General features: G+C 41.3%; 1 protein-coding gene across 3 annotated transcripts in view; it reads right to left on the bottom strand.

Annotated features, from left to right (window-relative positions):
• Positions 1-19441, bottom strand: part of LOC112238773 (zinc finger protein 271) — a 33142-nt gene extending 13701 nt beyond the window's left edge. The window contains exons 1-3 of one of the 3 annotated variants that reach the window (XM_042317259.1): positions 19310-19440; positions 18814-18846; positions 18265-18430 (exon numbers count right to left, since the gene is read on the bottom strand). In XM_042317259.1, the coding sequence (XP_042173193.1) occupies positions 18265-18430; positions 18814-18846; positions 19310-19333 (223 nt within the window). In that variant the 5' untranslated portion in view covers positions 19334-19440. Of the gene's footprint in view, positions 1-18264; positions 18431-18813 lie in introns of all 3 variants that reach the window. The other 2 variants (XM_042317260.1, XM_042317261.1) reach the window with 2 other exon arrangements.

A 19441-nucleotide genomic window follows, 5' to 3' on the forward strand; every position in this document is an offset into this window, starting at 1 on the left:
GAGAGGCGAAGTTCGAGAGCTTTTGTCCACGTAGTGTATCTTACTCAATGGAAGGACTAAGTTTGATCCAGATCAGATGTGGGTATTTATTGACTATTATGTCAATCCTACAAATAAAAAGGGCCCATTTGGATTCAGTCAATGAGCTTCATTTCTCAGAGATTAAATGTAATTTCAACAAAATAATAATGTTGCAGGAAAGCGAATCTTATCTGTTACCAACTACAGACACAATTTCATAAGAATCATTGTGATAGTGGTTGTCATGGCTACCTGAAATGACATGGAATGATTCAAGGGGTAAACAAAACGTATGACTATTTTATAGCTATTATCGGTCATTGTCCTGTGTTTTTATTACATTAACAATTAACCTTTTATTGAATTAAACGGATAGTTAATCTACAGATAGTGTGACTATCTGTTGATAAACTGCTTGCCAATGTTACGTTGGGGTCATGTCTAGAATAAGGGCAAGGGCAAGGTTATGTTTAGAATAAGGGCAAGGTTATGTTTAGAATAAAGGGCAAGGTTATGTTTAGAATAAAGGGCAAGGTTATGTTTAGAATAAGGGCAAGGTTATGTTTAGAATAAGGGCAAGGTTATGTTTAGAATAAGGGCAAGGTTATGTTTAGAATAAAGGGCAAGGTTATGTTTAGAATAAGGGCAAGGTTATGTTTAGAATAAAGGGCAAGGTTATGTTTAGAATAAGGGCAAGGTTATGTTTAGAATTATGTTTAGAATGTTTAAGGGCAAGGTTATGTTTAGAATAAGGGCAAGGTTATGTTTAGAATAGAATAAGGGCAAGGTTATGTTTAGAATAAGGGCAAGGTTATGTTTAGAATAAGGGCAAGGTTATGTTTAGAATAAGGGCAAGGTTATGTTTAGAATAAGGGCAAGGTTATGTTTAGAATAAGGGCAAGGTTATGTTTAGAATAAGGGCAAGGTTATGTTTAGAATAAGGGCAAGGTTATGTTTAGAATAAGGGTAAGGTTATGTTTAGAATAAAGGTAAGGTTAGGGTTATGTTTAGAGTAAGGGTAGGGTTATGTTTAGAGTAAGGGTAAGGTTATGTTTAGAATAAGGGTAAGGTTAGGGTTATGTTTAGAGTAAGGGTAGGGTTATGTTTAGAATAAGGGTAAGGTTATGTTTAGAATAAAGGTAAGGTTAGGGTTATGTTTAGAATAAGGGTAAGGTTAGGGCTAGTAGATAGCTAGTTGACATGCTACTCATGTCTTTACAGGATCTACAGGTGGACTATCCAAATAAAGTGTTACCAATTAAACTGCTATACATAGAATGGAACTGTATAATCTCTGAGATGTAATTAATGAAGCATGTTTATTTACCAGTATCATCCACATCCCAGTCTTCCTCCTCCCTTGACTACAATGTTAAATCTGGGTATTTCACTGCAGGTGTCAATGTCTCTATGGTTAGAGTCAGGAACCAGTGACTCTGGAGGGTTGGGTTCAGTGGAGCAGGAGAGAGGGGGGTTGGATGGATCGGCAGAATCCTAAAATAAAGAATAAGATTGAATTAGTTATATATACCCATCAGAACCCAAAATATAAACCTGTTTTACTCCGATGGCTGTAAACAAAGTAAATGTAAACAAACACTATTTAACCTCAAAACATGGTTAAAACTATTATTGTCACATCATGAATGGTCAGTCCTTGCATCAATAGCCCTGTTTATGAATTTGAGAGTGGTTACATTTCTTCAGGCCACCTCTCAGCTTTTTATTAGCTTCTAAGAGGGGAGGCAAGACCCTTTGTGATCGTTTCAACTACTAATTGAAGCTTTAATACAGAGCTAAATGAATGATCTAACTAGCTAATACTTTAGGCATATAGCCATCCCGACTGGTTTAGCATTAGTTATAGTCATTCTCACCTCATCCATCGTGATTTCTTCAGAAATAGTTTCCTATGAAAGAGTTGGGTCACTGAATTAAACTAAAGCAGATTCTTCTCAAATCCCCGACAGTTCACCACGAGGTCACATTATCTAGCGGATTACTTTCCATACAACTCAGATAGCTAACTAGCTAGGCCAACAGTAGCTAGATAATTTACTTTCCTAGACCAGATAGCAAAACTATATGAAATGGTCGTTGAAAATATCGCTAGCTCCACGTATATAGTCCGAGTTGGGCAAAATCCAAGTCTAATTTAAACGACATCAAATGATATCAGACACATTTCAGACACTACTAAACTAAGCTAACTAGCTATCAACATAAGCATCTTCTTTCTTCCAGGCCAGCTTCCGGGTTAGATTCTTCTGTCAATCCGCATTACCGCAAAACAGCAGAAGGCTCTACGGGACACAAGATTGTTACTAACGTTACAGTTTGAAAATATTGAAATGTTTTACCGGTACAATTAATAATATATGCATGTTTAGCTACCAGCTAGCTACATTAGTGTCTTCCTGCTTCCGGCCTAACTTCCGGTCCGTCCTCGACTCTGCTGCCGACCCATTCTGCGGTACCGCCACCACCAGTTTACCGTCTTCTTTTCAGTTCATCTTTTTCTATGGTATCATGGCGGTCCGCAAACAAACGTTTATTTGCATGCCGCCATCTACTGTGCTGGAATTTACGATCAATCATGATCTTCCAAATTCTGTGCTACCATGAAAATAATATAACAACCAAATACCAACTTCTACCACCCAGTGGCGGTTCTAGACCATTTCAACTGGGGGGGCCAAGCTGGGGCCAGTTGTACTGTTAGAGGGGCCAGTTACATTAGACGTTATTGTTGTCATTTCGTTTTCTTCACTGCATTGCAGGCATTAGCAGGCAAAATACCATGTTCGACGTTGCCACTGTCTAATAATGGATGTATATAAAAAAAAAACGATAGCCAAAATGTGTTATGTCAAAATGATTTCATACTCCACACTTAGGGGGGCCACAAGGGGTCCAAAATTGTTGTCACAGGTGCACTGTCCCCCTGTCCCCCCCCCCAGCACCGCTAATGCTAACCCCAAAAAAAAAACACTCCCCAACCCACCTACCCTATTAAACTGTATCTACAGTGCACTGGGAAAGTATTCAGACCCCTTGACTTTTTCACATTTTGTTACGTTACAGCCTTATTCTAAAATGCATTCAATCATTTTTTTTACTCATCAATCTACACACACACAATACCCCATAATGTTGAAGCACAAAAAAACAGATTTTTGGGAAATGTATATAAAAAAAACTGAAATATTACATTTACTAAAGTATTCAGAGCCTCAGTACTTTGTTGAAGCACTTTTGGCAGCGATTACAGCCTCAAGTCTTCTTGGGTATGACGCAACAAGCTTGGCACACCTGTATTTGGGGAGTTTCTCCCATTCCTCTCTGGAAATCCTCTCAAGTTCTGTCAGGTTGGATGGAGAGCATCGCTGCACAGCTATATTCAGGTCTCTCCAGAGCCACTCAAGGATATTGACTTGTCCCGAAGCCATTCCTATGTTGTCTTGGCTGTGTGCTTAGGGTCGTTGTCCTGTTGGAAGGTGAACCTTCACCCCAGTCTGAGGTCCTGAGCGTTCTGGAGCAGGTTTTCATCAAGGATCTCTCTGTATTATGCTCCGTTCAATCTTGGTTTCATCAGACCAGAGAATCTTGTTTTTAGTTTTTAGTAGCCTTATGGAAAACTCCAAGCGGGCTGTCATGTGTATTTTACTGAGGAGTGGCTTCCGTCTGGCCACTCTACTATAAAGGCCTGTTAGGTTCTCCCATCTCCACAGAGGAACTCTAGTACTCTATCAGAGTGACCATCGGGTTCTTGGTCAACTCCCTGATTGCTCAGTTTTGCCAGGCAACCAGCACTAGAAAGAGTCTTGGTGGTTCCAAACTTCTATTTAAGAATGATGGAAGTAACTGGTCTTGGGGACCTTCAATGCTGTAGAATTTATTTGGTACCCTTCCCCAGATCTGTGCCTCGACACAATCCTGTCTCTGAGCTCTACAGACAATTTCTTCAACCTCATGGCTTGGTTTTTGCTCCGACATGCACTGTCAACTGTGGGACCTTATATAGACAGGAGTGTGCCTTTCCAAATCCTGTCCAATCAATTGACTTTACAACAGGTGGACTCCAATCAAGTTGTATAACCATCTCAAGGATGAGCAATGGAAACAGGATGCATCTGAGCTCAATTGCGAGTCTCTTAGCAAGGATTCTGAATACTTGTATAAACAAGATATTTCTGTTTTATTTTTATTTGCAAAAATGTCTAAAAACATGTTTTTGCTTCGTCATTGTGGGGTATTGTGTGTAGATTGATGAGGAAGATTTTTTATTTAATCCATGTAAACGCTCCGGGTGTCGTGGGTGTGGAGTCAGACGCAGGAATCAGAGAGTTCAATACTGTGCTATTTAATGCACTCACGAAACACTGGGTGGTCAAAAACAAATGCCCTAAACACTGTGGACGAAAACAGTACAGCAGAATACACGACCAGGAACAAACACGTTTGTCTACTTCATACACGAAGGTTACAATAATTAATCCCGCACAAAGAAACAGGCGGGCCGGCTGTCTAATAAAGCCCAAATAATTATTAACTAACAGGTGCTAACAATAAACATACTACAAGGAGGGGGCAGAAAGAAAATCAGTGGCCGGCGACGACGACCGCCGAGCGTCACTCGAACGGGAAGGGGAGCCACCCTCCGTCGGACTCGTGACAATCCATTTTAGATAAGACTGTAATTTAACAAAATGTGGAAAAGGTCAAGGGGTCTGAATGCTTTCCGAAGGCACTGTATATCATACTGAAACACTCCTTAGTATTGTTCAGCAGATCAACAACCATTTCAAATGTAACATCTGTTACCCCCAATATCTCTTTTGCCGTCTCCACAGTAACCTTCAATCTGGCATTTCTTCTTTCCACAACCTCGAATATAATATGTAAATATAAATACCATGTGAACTTTCATGTGCCTTAATAACAAACTCGTATATAATATGTAAATATAAATAAAATGTGAAATCACAAAACTGTTTAGACGCAGAGAAAATACAGCACCTTGCCAAGCCGTGATTGGTGGTGATATTCGTCGTAGCACTTCATCCCAACAATCTGTCAAAAAGGGAAACGCTAGCAGGTGGATTAAATTGGGGGAAGTGGATGCTGAGTTCGAAGTTCGAAATTGGTGAAGATTAATGTCCTGAATGGACAACAGTAGTGTCGGAAAAAAAACTGGAACAACAATGAAATTGTTTAAAATTGAAGTGGAGGTAAATGTCTATGAATGATGACGTTTCGCTTCTTGGGTGCATTTGTTGAGTGAGGATGCATATGTAGGAAACCTGTTTGAGGAGTTGAAAATAGTGAAGTACGCACTGGGAAAAGTGGAGTCTGTCAGAGTGACCAGGAGTGGTCTTTTTTTGATCGTTGTATTTGTGAAGAACAGAGGAAGTTTGCAGTGGGCTTCAAGAGAATCCGGACAACAGAAGTATCGTGCTTTGAACTTGGGAGTAGAACCCCCGTCAGAGGAGTCATCTGGGGGTGAAGACGGATGTTCAGGTTGAATACACAAAGACAAATCCTGGTGTGATTGGTTCCCGGCGTCTGACCCGCTGGGTGAATGGAGAAACAGAAGTCTGTCGGTCCTGTTGTTTTACGATGAAGAGCATCTACCTACACATGTGAAGCTTGGTTATGTCAGATTCACTGGAAGAGCCTTCATTCCCAAACCACTGCAGAGGAAGAGCTTTCATTCCCAAACCACTGCAGAGGAAGTGCTTTCATTCCCAAACCACTGCAGAGGAAGAGCTCATTCCCAAACCACTTCATTCCCAAACCACTGCAGAGGAAGTGCTTTCATTCCCAAACCACTGCAGAGGAAGTGCTTTCATTCCCAAACCACTGCAGAGGAAGTGCTGCATTCCCAAACCACTGCAGATGAAGTGCTTTCATTCCCAAACCACTGCAGAGGAAGTGCTTTCATTCCCAAACCACTGCAGAGGAAGTGCTTTCATTCCCAAACCACTGCAGAGGAAGTGCTTTCATTCCCAAACCACTGCAGAGGAAGTGCTTTCATTCCCAAACCACTGCAGAGGAAGTGCTTTCATTCCCAAACCACTGCAGAGGAAGTGCTTTCATTCCCAAACCACTGCAGAGGAAGTGCTTTCATTCCCAAACCACTGCAGAGGAAGTGCTTTCATTCCCAAACCACTGCAGAGGAAGTGCTTTCATTCCCAAACCACTGCAGAGGAAGTGCTTTCATTCCCAAACCACTGCAGAGGAAGTGCTGTAAAGGATCACGGTTCAAGTGTGTGCAGACTGACGGAGTATAATGAAGAACGGTGTGTAGAAGGACGACAGTGTGGTAATTGTGGTGGGGAATCACGATGCTGAGTTCCTGGAGTGTCCTGTAAGGGTGAAAGAGATTAAGGTGTCAAAATATAGAGTGGCCAATCGAATCTCCTATGCTGAGGCAAATTAAAATAATTGATTAAACAAGTGATGCTTGTGAAGGTGTGGTGGTGGACTCACCACAGCCTGTAGTAAATGTTTACTACCAGTCAAAAGATACCCGGTGTGTTAAAAAGGTGGATTTTGTGGCGTTCATTTCCACAGTTATAAACTGTACGGCTCAAATCTCAAAGAAACTGGACATTAATTGTGGTGTTCATTGCCACAGTTATAAACTGTACGGCTCAAATCTCTAAGAAACTGGACATTATTGTGGTGTTCATTTCCACAGTTATAAACTGTACGGCTCAAATCTCAAAGAAAGTGGATTTTTGTGGTGTTCATTTCCACAGTTATAAACTGTACGGCTCAAATCTCATAAGAAACTGGACATTAATTGTGGTGTTCATTGCCACAGTTATAAACTGTACGGCTCAAATCTCTAAGAAACTGGACATTATTGTGGTGTTCATTTCCACAGTTATAAACTGTACGGCTCAAATCTATAAGAAACTGGACATTATTGTGGTGTTCATTTCCACAGTTATAAACTGTACGGCTCAAATCTCAAAGAAGTTGATTTTGTGGCGTTCATTTCCACAGTTATAAACTGCACGGCTCAAATCTATAAGAAACTGGACATTATTGTGGTGTTCATTTCCACAGTTATAAACTGTACGGCTCAAATCTCAAAGAAACTGGACATTATTGTGGTGTTCATTTCCACAGTTATAAACTGTACGGCTCAAATCTCTAAGAAACTGGACATTATTGTGGTGTTCATTTCCACAGTTATAAACTGTACGGCTCAAATCTCTAAGAAACTGGACATTATTGTGGCGTTCATTGCCACAGTTATAAACTGTACGGCTCAAATCTCTAAGAAACTGGACATTAATGCGGCAGAAAAGTTTCAGGGACTTTTAAGGATTTTACAACGAAAGACTTGCCGAAACACGGCCCGCCCTCCCAGGATCCCTTGGGCCTGATCTTACCTGCTGTTTGACACGGCCCGCCCTCCCAGGATCCCTTGGGCCTGATCTTACCTGCTGTTTGACACGGCCCGCCCTCCCAGGATCCCTTGGGCCTGATCTTATCTGCTGTTTGACACGGCCCGCCCTCCCAGGATCCCTTGGGCCTGATCTTATCTGCTGTTTGACACGGCCCGCCCTCCCAGGATCCCTTGGGCCTGATCTTACCTGCTGTTTGACACGGCCCAGCCTCCCAGGATCCCTTGGGCCTGATCTTACCTGCTGTTTGACACGGCCCGCCCTCCCAGGATCCCTTGGGCCTGATCTTACCTGCTGTTTGACACGGCCCGCCCTCCCAGGATCCCTTGGGCCCGATCTTATCTGCTGTTTGACACGGCCCGCCCTCCCAGGATCCCTTGGGCCCGATCTTACCTGCTGCTGTTTGACACGGCCCGCCCTCCCAGGATCCCTTGGGCCTGATCTTATCTGCTGTTTGACACGGCCCGCCCTCCCTCCCAGGATCCCTTGGGCCTGATCTTATCTGCTGTTTGACACGGCCCGCCCTCCCAGGATCCCTTGGGCCTGATCTTACCTGCTGTTTGACACGGCCCGCCCTCCCAGGATCCCTTGGGCCTGATCTTATCTGCTGTTTGACACGGCCCAGCCTCCCAGGATCCCTTGGGCCTGATCTTATCTGCTGTTTGACACGGCCCGCCCTCCCAGGATCCCTTGGGCCTGAACTTACCTGCTGTTTGATTCAGTTGTTCTGGGGGGAATCCTGTTTCCATCCCGCACAGTAGGCGGAGGGATGCACATTATAATGTGAAATTAAGCAATTAGGCCCGAGGTGTGATATATGGCCAATATACCACGGTTAAGGGCTGTTCTTAAGCACGACGCAACGCGGAGTGCCTGGACACAGCCCTTAGCTGTGGCATATTGGCCATATATCACAAACCCCCGAGGTGCCTTATTTCGATTATAAACTGGTTACCAACGTAATTAGAGCAGTAAAACTAAATGGTTTGTCATACCAGTGGTATACAGTCTGATATACCATGGCTTTGAGCCAATCAGAATTCGGTGCTCAGTAGTGGGATGTTTCCTTTTTTATTTTACTGAGTGTTAGATGGGATAGGGTATTTGTATATTTTTTTTCTAAGCAAAGTATAAGGGAGTTATACTCCAGTCCAGTAGGTGGCGGTAATGCAGCATTTACTGGATGCCAACCGCCGTCAAACCTCATCGAAGAAGAAGCAGCCATGATTGGTTGAGATATTAATGGGGTTTGGACATTCACGAGAAAGACTCCATTCTTTCGCTCAAGTGGCACCTCCTGCTCTCTGTTACCGTGGAGATTTGAAAGATCCATTGGATATATAAACATGTTCATCATGGACAACATGCCACGTGTAGCTACAGGTCTCAATGATAATGATTGGATATATAAACATGCCACGTGTAGCTACAGGTCTCAATGATAATGATTGGATATATAAACATGCCACGTGTAGCTACAGGTCTCAATGATAATGATTGGATATATAAACATGCCACGTGTAGCTACAGGTCTCAATGATAATGATTGGATATATAAACATGCCAGGTCTCAATGACAATGATTGTACGTGTAGCTACAGGTCTCAATGATAATGATTGGATATATACACGTGGTCAGGTCTCAATGATAATGATTGGATATATAAACATGCCACGTGTAGCTACAGGTCTCAATGATAATGATTGGATATATAAACATGCCACGTGTAGCTACAGGTCTCAATGATAATGATTGGATATATAAACATGCCACGTGTAGCTACAGGTCTCAATGATAATGATGGTGATTTCAGCATGTCAACCTCGTTAAGGGGAAACACCATCGTTTAGATGAATGCCAGCAAAGCCACGACACTATAACTGTAAACAAAACATTAAATATGAACTATAAACGGTGACAAACGGTTGCCAGACAAACTTTTAGGGTCTACACATGAATCTGTCACAGAGAGTGGAGCTGATGGCCGACGAGCTTCAGTAAGGTTTCTACTGACTCCTTGTGGATTTGTGTAACTGGATAAGAACCGCATTCTCCTTCAATAAAAATAATGAATGTCGACATGAGTTTTAACTTTTGAAGCCAAAAACACACACACACATTATTACATTCACAAATGATTGTTCTTTTATAATTAACACTTAGCTCTTAAGTATAGGTAACTACAAGAAAACGAGCTGCGATGAGGCAGGCCTATTCGTTCAGCAATTCCGAAATGGACAGCGACGGAAATTCAGATGATGTTTAGGCCTCACAGAGAAAGACAGAAACCCAGACTCAACGGTTAGCCTACTATTTTAAGTATTTTATTAGGCTATGAAAAAGGAATGAATCATCTTCACTGTGGGCTATGGAATCCTCTTATGCTAAAAGAGAACAGAATGAATGAAAAGAGAACCTCTTCACTCTGGGCTTATGAAAAGAGAACAGAATGAATCATCTTCACTCTGGGCTATGAAAAGAGAACAGAATGAATCATCTTCACTCTGGGCTATGAAAAGAGAACAGAATGAATCATCTTCACTGTGGGTTACGAAAAGAGAACAGAATGAATCATCTTCACTGTGGGTTACAGAATGAATCATCTTCAAAAGAGAACAGAATGAATCATCTTCACTGTGGGTTACAGAATGAAAAGAGAACAGAATGAATCATCTTCACTACGAAAAGAGAACAGAATGGGTTATCCTCTTCACTCTGGGCTATGAAAAGAAAAGAGAACAGAATGAATCATCTTCACTCTGGGTTATAGAACAGAATGAATCATCTTACGAAAAGAGTACAGGACGATACAATCACGAAGATTCACTTTTATAGACAGACAGACGCACTGAAAAAGCATTGGGAAAACAACCCCTCGCAATAGGAGCTGGAATTACAAGGGTCTATTAACAGAACTTTTAGATGAACAAAAATATTTGAATGGGAAGAGACTGTCACTGGCAAACATGGTTATGAGGAAGGGATACTATAATATAATGTGTTGTTGGGTCTCTATCTCACCACCCTCATGGAGAAAATCACCAGAGATAATTATAACACACAAAGTAAAGAAATAAACAATTAAATGCATCATTCTTACTTTACCTAAAATGATTAATAAGCTACTAATGAGATAGACCTATATAAGCAATATAACAACGCAGATGTACAAACTATGGTAAAAAGCTCTGGCCACATTCAGCACAGCTGTAAGGTTTCTCTCCTGTATGAACTCTCATTGTGCATTTTAAAGGTCTGATGATCTTGCTTAAAGTCTTCCCACAGACAGAACATGGGTAAGGTTTCTCCCCATGTGTCTCCTTTGTGTGTCCACAGGTGTTGTTTCACGAGGTCTGCTCGTCTAAAACTCTTTCCACATACAGGACAGCTGTACGATTTCTCTCCTGTGTGCACTGTCATTTTGTCTTTTTCAGATCAAATAACCGTTGCCAGTCTGTCCCACACACAGAGCAACTGTATCTCTGAGCTTTGAGATTCCCCTAGGTTTCTTTAGGTTCTCCTGATGTAGAGGTTCTCCCCTCCGAACTCTCGTCTGTGTGAATGAGACAACATAGATTAGAAGGTTCAGTGCAATGATGTGATTTCCTGTCTTTCATACACATTTACACACAAAATACAGTTTATTTTAAATTATGATAATACCCTTTTAGCGTAAGTGCTGTTTGAATTTTGAAATTTCAATCTGTTTTGGTGGGATGGAGTTTTGGCCTGCCTGGTGACATCACCAGGCGGTAAAGTAATTAACAGACCAATAAGAAAGAGAGTTCCAAACCTCTCTGCTAATAACAGCTCATTTTCATTTTTCCCCTCCCTACTCAGACAACTCCCAGACAGTCCTAGCAAAATTCTTGCTTGAGATGTTGCTTGTTTATCGTTGACCATTTTAATTGAAAACAATCACAGCAAGGTACTTCATTTTTACCCAGAAATTATTTCACAAAAAATGGCTGCATTGGATTTTTAAATAAAAGAGCGATGTTCATTCAAAGTCAATATTGTATTCATGTAATTCATGGCTGTTCTGCTTCCACTTACCGAGACGATGAAGATCCCAACCAACCTCTTCTCCATCTGAATTAATCAGACCACCAACTTCCTCATCTTCTCCCTCCCGCTCTCCTTCAATTGTAACAGGGTTTTGAAACTCAACAGGTGGTAAACCAGCATGAGTTTTCTGATGTCTCTGAAGTTTTTGAGAACTAATGAAGCTCTGGCCACATTTAGGACAGCTGTAAGGTTTCTCTCCTGTATGATATCTGTGGTGGACTTTAAGGCCTGCTAATCTTACAAAACTCTTATTGCAGACAGGGCAAGGGTGTCGTTTCTCTCCAGTGTGCACTGACTGGTGGTCTTCAAGATACCCCTTCTCACTGAAACACTTCCCACACACAGAACAGTAGTGAGGTTTCCCTGCGTGTTGCAGAGAGTGGTCCTTTAGCTGATCTGGACGGCTGAAACCCTTCCCACACACAGAACAGCAGTGGGGTTTCCCTGCGTGTTGCAGAGAGTGGTCCTTTAACTGATCTGGACGGCCAAAACCCTTCCCACACACAGAGCAGGAGTAAGGTTTCTCTTCCGCGTGTAACCACTGGTGCCTTTTCAAGGCTGAGGCGAAACCAAACCTCTTGTCACATTTGGAGCAGACGTAAGGTTTCTCTCCAGTGTGCACTTTCTGGTGGTCTTGAAGATGTCTTTTTACACGGAACTGCTTTCCACACACAGAGCAAGGGTATGGCTTTTCTCCTGTGTGTATTCTCATATGTATTAGCAGTGATGATAGCTTTTGGCAATCTCTTCCGCACACTGAACAGCAGTGAGAGCTCTTTGCTGTGTGATTCTCCTGTTTTTTTTTAGGTTCTCCTGATGTAGAGTGACTCACTTCACTGTCAGTGCAGTGGTTATGTCTCTCTGCTGTGGGATAAGATGGGATGCATAAACTACGTGAAAATGTGGAATTGTCACCATAGTTTTTTTCCCGTTGAATAACTGAAAGTAATATAAATAATTATTAATAAAACATTTTTGCAATTCAAGCCCTTACAGAATGAGTACCTTTAACTTACCAAAAGCAGGATCCTCATCCTCCTCTTTCACTTTGATAACCAGTGCTGGTGTAAAACCACACTCTTCTACAGACACTTGACTCTCTCCTGTGTGTGTTCTCTGGTGTTTGGTAAGATTTGACGATGAAGAGAAACTCTCCCCACACACGGAGCAACTGTACAGCTTCTCTCCTGTGTGCACAGTCTGGTGTTTTTTCAGGTTTCCTTTGTCACTGAATTGCTTCCCGCAGACAGAGCAGGAGTAAGGTTTTTCTCCTGTGTGAGTTCTCATGTGTATTTGTAGTTTTGATAACTTCTGACAGTTTTTTCCACACACTGAACAGCAGTGAATCTTCTTAACTGTGTGATTCCCCTGGTGTTGTTCAGGTAATCCTGATGTAGAGGGACTTCCTTCAGTCTCAGAGCAGTGGTCAGGTCTCTCTGCTGTGGGATAAGATGGGATGGATAAACCATGTGTAATGTGGAACTATATATTTTTGCCCCCTTTGAATAACTGAAAGTAACGCAATGATTGGTTTAAAAATAATAAGTCCCTTTAACTTACCAAAAGCAGGATCCTCTTCCTCCTCTTTCACTATGATAACGAGTGGTGGTGTAAAACCATGACTCTCTCCTGTATGCGTTCTCTGGTGATTGGTAAGAATTGACGATGAAGAGAAACTCTCCCCACACACGCCGCAACTGTACAGCTTCTCTCCTGTGTGCACCGTCTGGTGTTTTTTCAGGTTTCCTTTGTCACTGAATTGCTTCCCGCAGACAGAGCAGGAGTAAGGTTTTTCTCCTGTGTGAGTTCTCATGTGTATTTGTAGTTTTGATAACTTGTGACAGTTTTTTCCACACACTGAACAAAAGTGACTCTTCTTAGCCGTGTGATTCCCCTGGTGTTGTTCAGGTAGTCCTGATGTAGAGGGACTCCCTTCGCTGTCAGAGCAGTGGTCATGTCTCTCTGCTGTGGGATAAGATGGGATGGATAAACTATGCGAAAATGTGGAACTAACTATATATTTTTCCCTTCGAATAACAAAGTATTACAAAGTTTGATAAAAACAAATGTTTTGAAATTCAAGCCCTTACAGAATAAGTACCTTAAACTTACCAAAAGCAGGATCCTCGTCCTCCTCTTTCACTATGATAACCAATGGTGGTGTAAAACCACACTCTTCTACAGACACTTGACTCTCTCCTGTGTGTGTTCTCTGGTGATTGGTAAGAATTGACGATGAAGAGAAACTCTCACCGCACACGGAGCAACTGTACAGCTTCTCTCCTGTGTGCAACGTCTGGTGTTTTTTCAGGTTTCCTTTCTCACTGAATTGCTTCCCGCAGACAGAGCAGGAGTAAGGTTTTTCTCCTGTGTGAGTTCTCATATGTATTTGTAGTTTTGATAACTTGTGACAGTTTTTTCCACACACTGAACAGCAGTGAATCTTCTTAACTGTGTGATTCCCCTGGTGTTGTTCAGGTAGTCCTGATGTAGAGGGACTCCCTTCACTCTCAGAACAGTGGTCAGGTCTCTCTTCTGTGGTAACAACATAAATATGGATTAACTCAAATTAGTCAACTCCCTGACTAAGTCAAAATGTTTGTTCCTGACGAAACAGAAAATAAATATTGTAAAATTATAGGGTCCATACTTTTCTCGAAAATGCTACATGTTAGCTTTTTCCTTGAGATAACCTGGCACAGTTAGCACTAAGCTAACCACCAGAGGGATATTTTGAACCTCCAAATCAAGGTTGCTCCACTTAAAATCAAATGTTACTGGTCGTGTACACACAGTATTCTGCCGTTGTTATAGCAGGCGAAGCTAAATGCTTATGTTTCTAGCTCCAACAGTGCAGTGTTACCGAACAATACATTTTGGTGGGATTTGTATGTATGTATCAGAACAGTCCGGAATATATTTATATTTATTTTACTTTTATTTAACCAGGCAAGTCAGTTAAGAACAAATTCTTATTTTCAATGACGGCCTAGGAACAGTGGGTTAACTGCCTGTTCAGGGTCAGAACGACAGATTTGTACCTTGTCAGCTCGGGGGTTTGAACTTGCAACCTTCCGGTTACTAGTCCAACGCTCTAACCACTAGGCCACCCTGCCGCCCCATGTATATATATAATGGTGTGTATAGACAGTATGGTCAGTATATGAATAGAAAAGGTGTGTACAGCAGCAGTTAAATAGGTATATACATATGAACTCGGTAAAACAGTATATAAACATAATTGCACATCATCTGCACATCACTCCAGTATTAATGCTAAGTTGTAATTATTTCGCCTCTATGGCCTACCTCACTTTTTAAATTATTATTATTTGTTATTATTTTATTTCACCTTTATTTCACCTTTATTTAACCAGGTAGGTCAGTTGAGAACAAGTTTACAACTGCGACCTGGCCAAGATAAAGCAAAGCAGTTCAACACATACAACGTCACAGAGTTACACATGGAGTAAAACAAACATACAGGCAATAATACAGTATAAAGTCTATATACGATGTGAGCAAATGAGCTAAGATTAGGGAGGTAAATAAATAGACAGTAGTTTCAAAGGAATTGCAATTTAGCAATTAAAACACTGGAATGAATAGATGTGCAGAAGATGAATGTGCAAGTAGAGATACTGGGGTGCAAAGGAGCAAAATAAATAAATAAATACCAGTATGGGGATGAGGTAGGTAGATAGATGGGCTGTTTACAGATGGGCTATGTACAGGTGCAGCTCTGACAGCTGATGCTTAAAGTTAGTGAGGGAGATATGAGTCTCCAGCTTCAGTGATTTTTGCAATTCGTTCCAGTCATTGGCAGCAGAGAACTGGAAGGATAGGAGGCCAAAGGAGGAATTGGCATTGGGGGTGAGGAACAGTGAACGGAGGAAATGTCATGTTGAAACAGGAAAGGGCCTTCACCAAACTGTTGCCACAAAGTTAGATGCACAGAATCGTCTAGAATGTTATTGTATGCTGTAGCTCTAAGATTTCCCTTCACTGGAACTAAAGGAGCCCGAACCATGAAAAACAGCCCCAGACCGTTATTCCTCCTCCACCAAACTTTACAGTTGGCACTATGCATTCGGGCCTGATTCATCAATCCAGAAAACGCGTTGGCACTGCCCCAGAGTCCAATGGCAGCGAGCCTTACACCACTCCAACCGACCCTTGACATTGTGATCTTAGGCTCATGGAAACCCGTTTCATGAAGCTCCCGACAAACCGTTCTTGTGCTGAAGTTACTTCCAGAGGCAGTTTTGGAACTCGGTCGTGAGTGTTGCAACTGAGGACATGAAGATTTTTACGTGCTACAGCACTCGGCTGTCCCGTTCCCGTGAGCTTGTGTGGCCTACCACTACGCGGCTGAGCCGTTGTTGCTCCTAGATGTTTGCACTTCACAATAACAGCACTTAGAGTTGATCGGGGCAGTTGAGCTCTTCAGTACGGGCCATTATATTACCAATGTTTGTTTATGGAGATTGCATGGCTGTGTGCTTGATTTTACACACCTGTCAGCAACGGGTGTGGCTGAAATAGCCAAATCCACTAATATGACGCATGTCCACATACTTTTGTCCACGTAGTGTATCTTACTCAATGGAAGGACTAAGTTTGATCCAGATCAGATGTGGGTATTTATTGACTATTATGTCAATCCTACAAATCAAAAGGGCCCATTTGGATTCAGTCAATTAGCTTCATTTCTCAGAGATTAAATGAAATTTCAACAAAATAATAATGTTGCAGGAAAGCGAATCTTATCTGTTACCAACTACAGACACAATTTCATAAGAATCATTGTGATGGTGGTTGTCATGGCTACCTGAAATGACATGGAATGATTCAAGGGGTAAACAAAACGTATTACTATTTTATAGCTATTATCGGTCACTGTCCTGTGTTTTTATTCCATAAACAATTAACCTTTTATTGAATTAAACAGATGGTCACACTAACTGTAGATGGACTATCTAAACGAATAGTGTGTCCATCTGTACAGCAGCTACAGATGGACTATATGTTGCTTAGCAACTGCCTCCCACAGTTACAGTTATGTTTAGAATAAGGGTAAGGTTGGGGTTTTATGTTTTGTTTAGAATAAGGGTAAGGTTGGGTTTATGTTTAGAATAAGGGTAAGGTTGGGGTTATGTTTAGAATAAGGGTAAGGTTGGGGTTATGTTTAGAATAAGGGTAAGGTTGGGGTTATGTTTAGAATAAGGGTAAGGTTGGGGTTAATGTTTAGAATAAGGGTAAGGTTGGGGTTATGTTTAGAATAAGGGTAAGGTTGGGGTTATGTTTAGAATAAGGGTAAGGTTGGGGTTATGTTTAGAATAAGGGTAAGGTTGGGGTTATGTTTAGAATAAGGGTAAGGTTGGGGTTATGTTTAGAATAAGGGTAAGGTTGGGGTTATGTTTAGAATAAGGGTAAGGGTTAGGGTAAGGTTGGGGTTATGTTTAGAATAAGGGTAAGGTTATGTTTAGAATAAGGGTAAGGTTATGTTTAGAATAAGGGTAAGGTTAGAATAAGGGGGTTATGTTTAGAATAAGGGTAAGGTTGGGGTTATGTTTAGAATAAGGGTAAGGTTGGGGTTATGTTTAGAATAAGGGTAAGGTTAGGGTTATGTTTAGAATAAGGGTAAGGTTAGGGTTATGTTTAGAATAAGGGTAAGGTTAGGGTTATGTTTAGAATAAGGGTAAGGTTAAGGTTAGGGTTATGTTTAGAATAAGGGTAAGGTTAGGGTTATGTTTAGAATAAGGGTAAGGTTAGGGTTAGAATAAGGGTAAGGTTACGACTAGTAGATAGTTTGCTCAGGTGGTAGGTCATGGCACTTCTAACGCCAGGGTTGTGGGTTCTATTCCCACGGAGGACCCGTACAACAACAACAACAACAAAAAGGTTTGAAAATGTTTGCACTCACTACTGTATTAACTCTGGATCAGAGAGTCTATTAAATGACTCACTACTGTATTAACTCTGGATCAGAGAGTCTGTTAAATGACTCACTACTGTATTAACTCTGGATCAGAGAGTCTATTAAATGACTCACTACTGTATTAACTCTGGATCAGAGAGTCTGCTAAATGACTCACTACTGTATTAACTCTGGATCAGAGAGTCTATTAAATGACTCACTACTGTATTAACTCTGGATCAGAGAGTCTGTTAAATGACTCACTACTGTATTAACTCTGGATCAGAGAGTCTATTAAATGACTCACTACTGTATTAACTCTGGATCAGAGAGTCTGCTAAATGACTCACTACTGTATTAACTCTGGATCAGAGAGTCTATTAAATGACTCACTACTGTATTAACTCTGGATCAGAGAGTCTGCTAAATGACTCACTACTGTATTAACTCTGGATCAGAGAGTCTGCTAAATGACTCACTACTGTATTAACTCTGGATCAGAGTCTGCTAAATGACTCACTACTGTATTAACTCTGGATCAGAGAGTCTGCTAAATGACTCACTACTGTATTAACTCTGGATCAGAGAGTCTGTTAAATGACTCACTACTGTATTAACTCTGGATCAGTCTCTGCTAAATGACTCACTACTGTAGTGGCTCTGGATCAGAGAGTCTGCTAAATGACTACAATGTAAATGTATTAGTTGACATGCTACTGATGTCTGTAGAAAATCTACAGGTGGATTATCCAAATAAAGTGTTACCAATTAAACTGCTATACATAGAATGGAACTGTATAATCTCTGAGACTTAATGAAGCATGTTAATTTACCAGTATCATCCACGTCCCAGTCTTCCTCCTCCTTGACTACAATGTTAAATCTGGGTATTTCACTGCAGGTGTCAATGTCTCTATGGTTAGAGTCAGGAACCAGTGACTCTGGAGGGTTGGGTTCAGTGGAGCAGGAGAGAGGGGGGTTGGATGGATCGGCAGAATCCTAAAATAAAGAATAAGATTGAATTAGTTATATATACCCATCAGAACCCAAAATATAAACTTGTTTTACTCCGATGTTTGTAAACAAAGTAAATGTAAACAAACACTATTTAACCTCAAAACATGGTTAAAACTATTATTGTCACATCATGGATGGTCAGTCCTTGCATCAATAGCCCTGTTTATGAATTTGAGAGTGGTTACATTTCTTCAGGCCACCTCTCAGCTTTTTATTAGCTTCTAAGAGGGGAGGCAAGACCCTTTGTGATCGTTTCAACTACTAATTGAAGCTTTAATACAGAGCTAAATGAATGATCTAACTAGCTAATACTTTAGGCATATAGCCATCCCGACTGGTTCAGCATTAGTTATAGTCATTCTCACCTCATCCATCGTGATTTCTTCAGAAATAGTTTCCTATGAAAGAGTTGGGTCACTGAATTAAACGAAAGCAGATTCTTCTCAAATCCCCGACAGTTCACCACGAGGTCACATTATCTAGCGGATTACTTTCCATACAACTCAGATAGCTAACTAGCTAGGCCAACAGTAGCTAGATAATTTACTTTCCTAGACCAGATAGCAAAACTGTATGAAATGGTCGTTGAAAATATCGCTAGCTCCACGTATATAGTCCGAGTTGGGCAAAATCCAAGTCTAATTTAAACGACATCAAATGATATCAGACACATTTCAGACACTACTAAACTAAGCTAACTAGCTATCAACATAAGCATCTTCTTTCTTCCAGGCCAGCTTCCGGGTTAGATTCTTCTGTCAATCCGCATTACCGCAAAACAGCAGAAGGCTCTACGGGACACAAGATTGTTACTAACGTTACAGTTTGATAGAAACCTGAGGAATTATTAACAATATTTACCTGTACACGAAATAATATATGCATGGTTAGCTACCAGCTAGCTACATTAGTGTTTTCCTCCTTCCGGCCTAACTTCCGGTCCATACGAAGACTCTGCTGCCGACTCATTCTGCGGTACCGCCACCACCAGTT

This window comes from Oncorhynchus tshawytscha, unplaced genomic scaffold, assembly GCF_018296145.1.
Source record: "Oncorhynchus tshawytscha isolate Ot180627B unplaced genomic scaffold, Otsh_v2.0 Un_contig_7238_pilon_pilon, whole genome shotgun sequence".
NCBI classification, from domain to species: domain Eukaryota; kingdom Metazoa; phylum Chordata; class Actinopteri; order Salmoniformes; family Salmonidae; genus Oncorhynchus; species Oncorhynchus tshawytscha.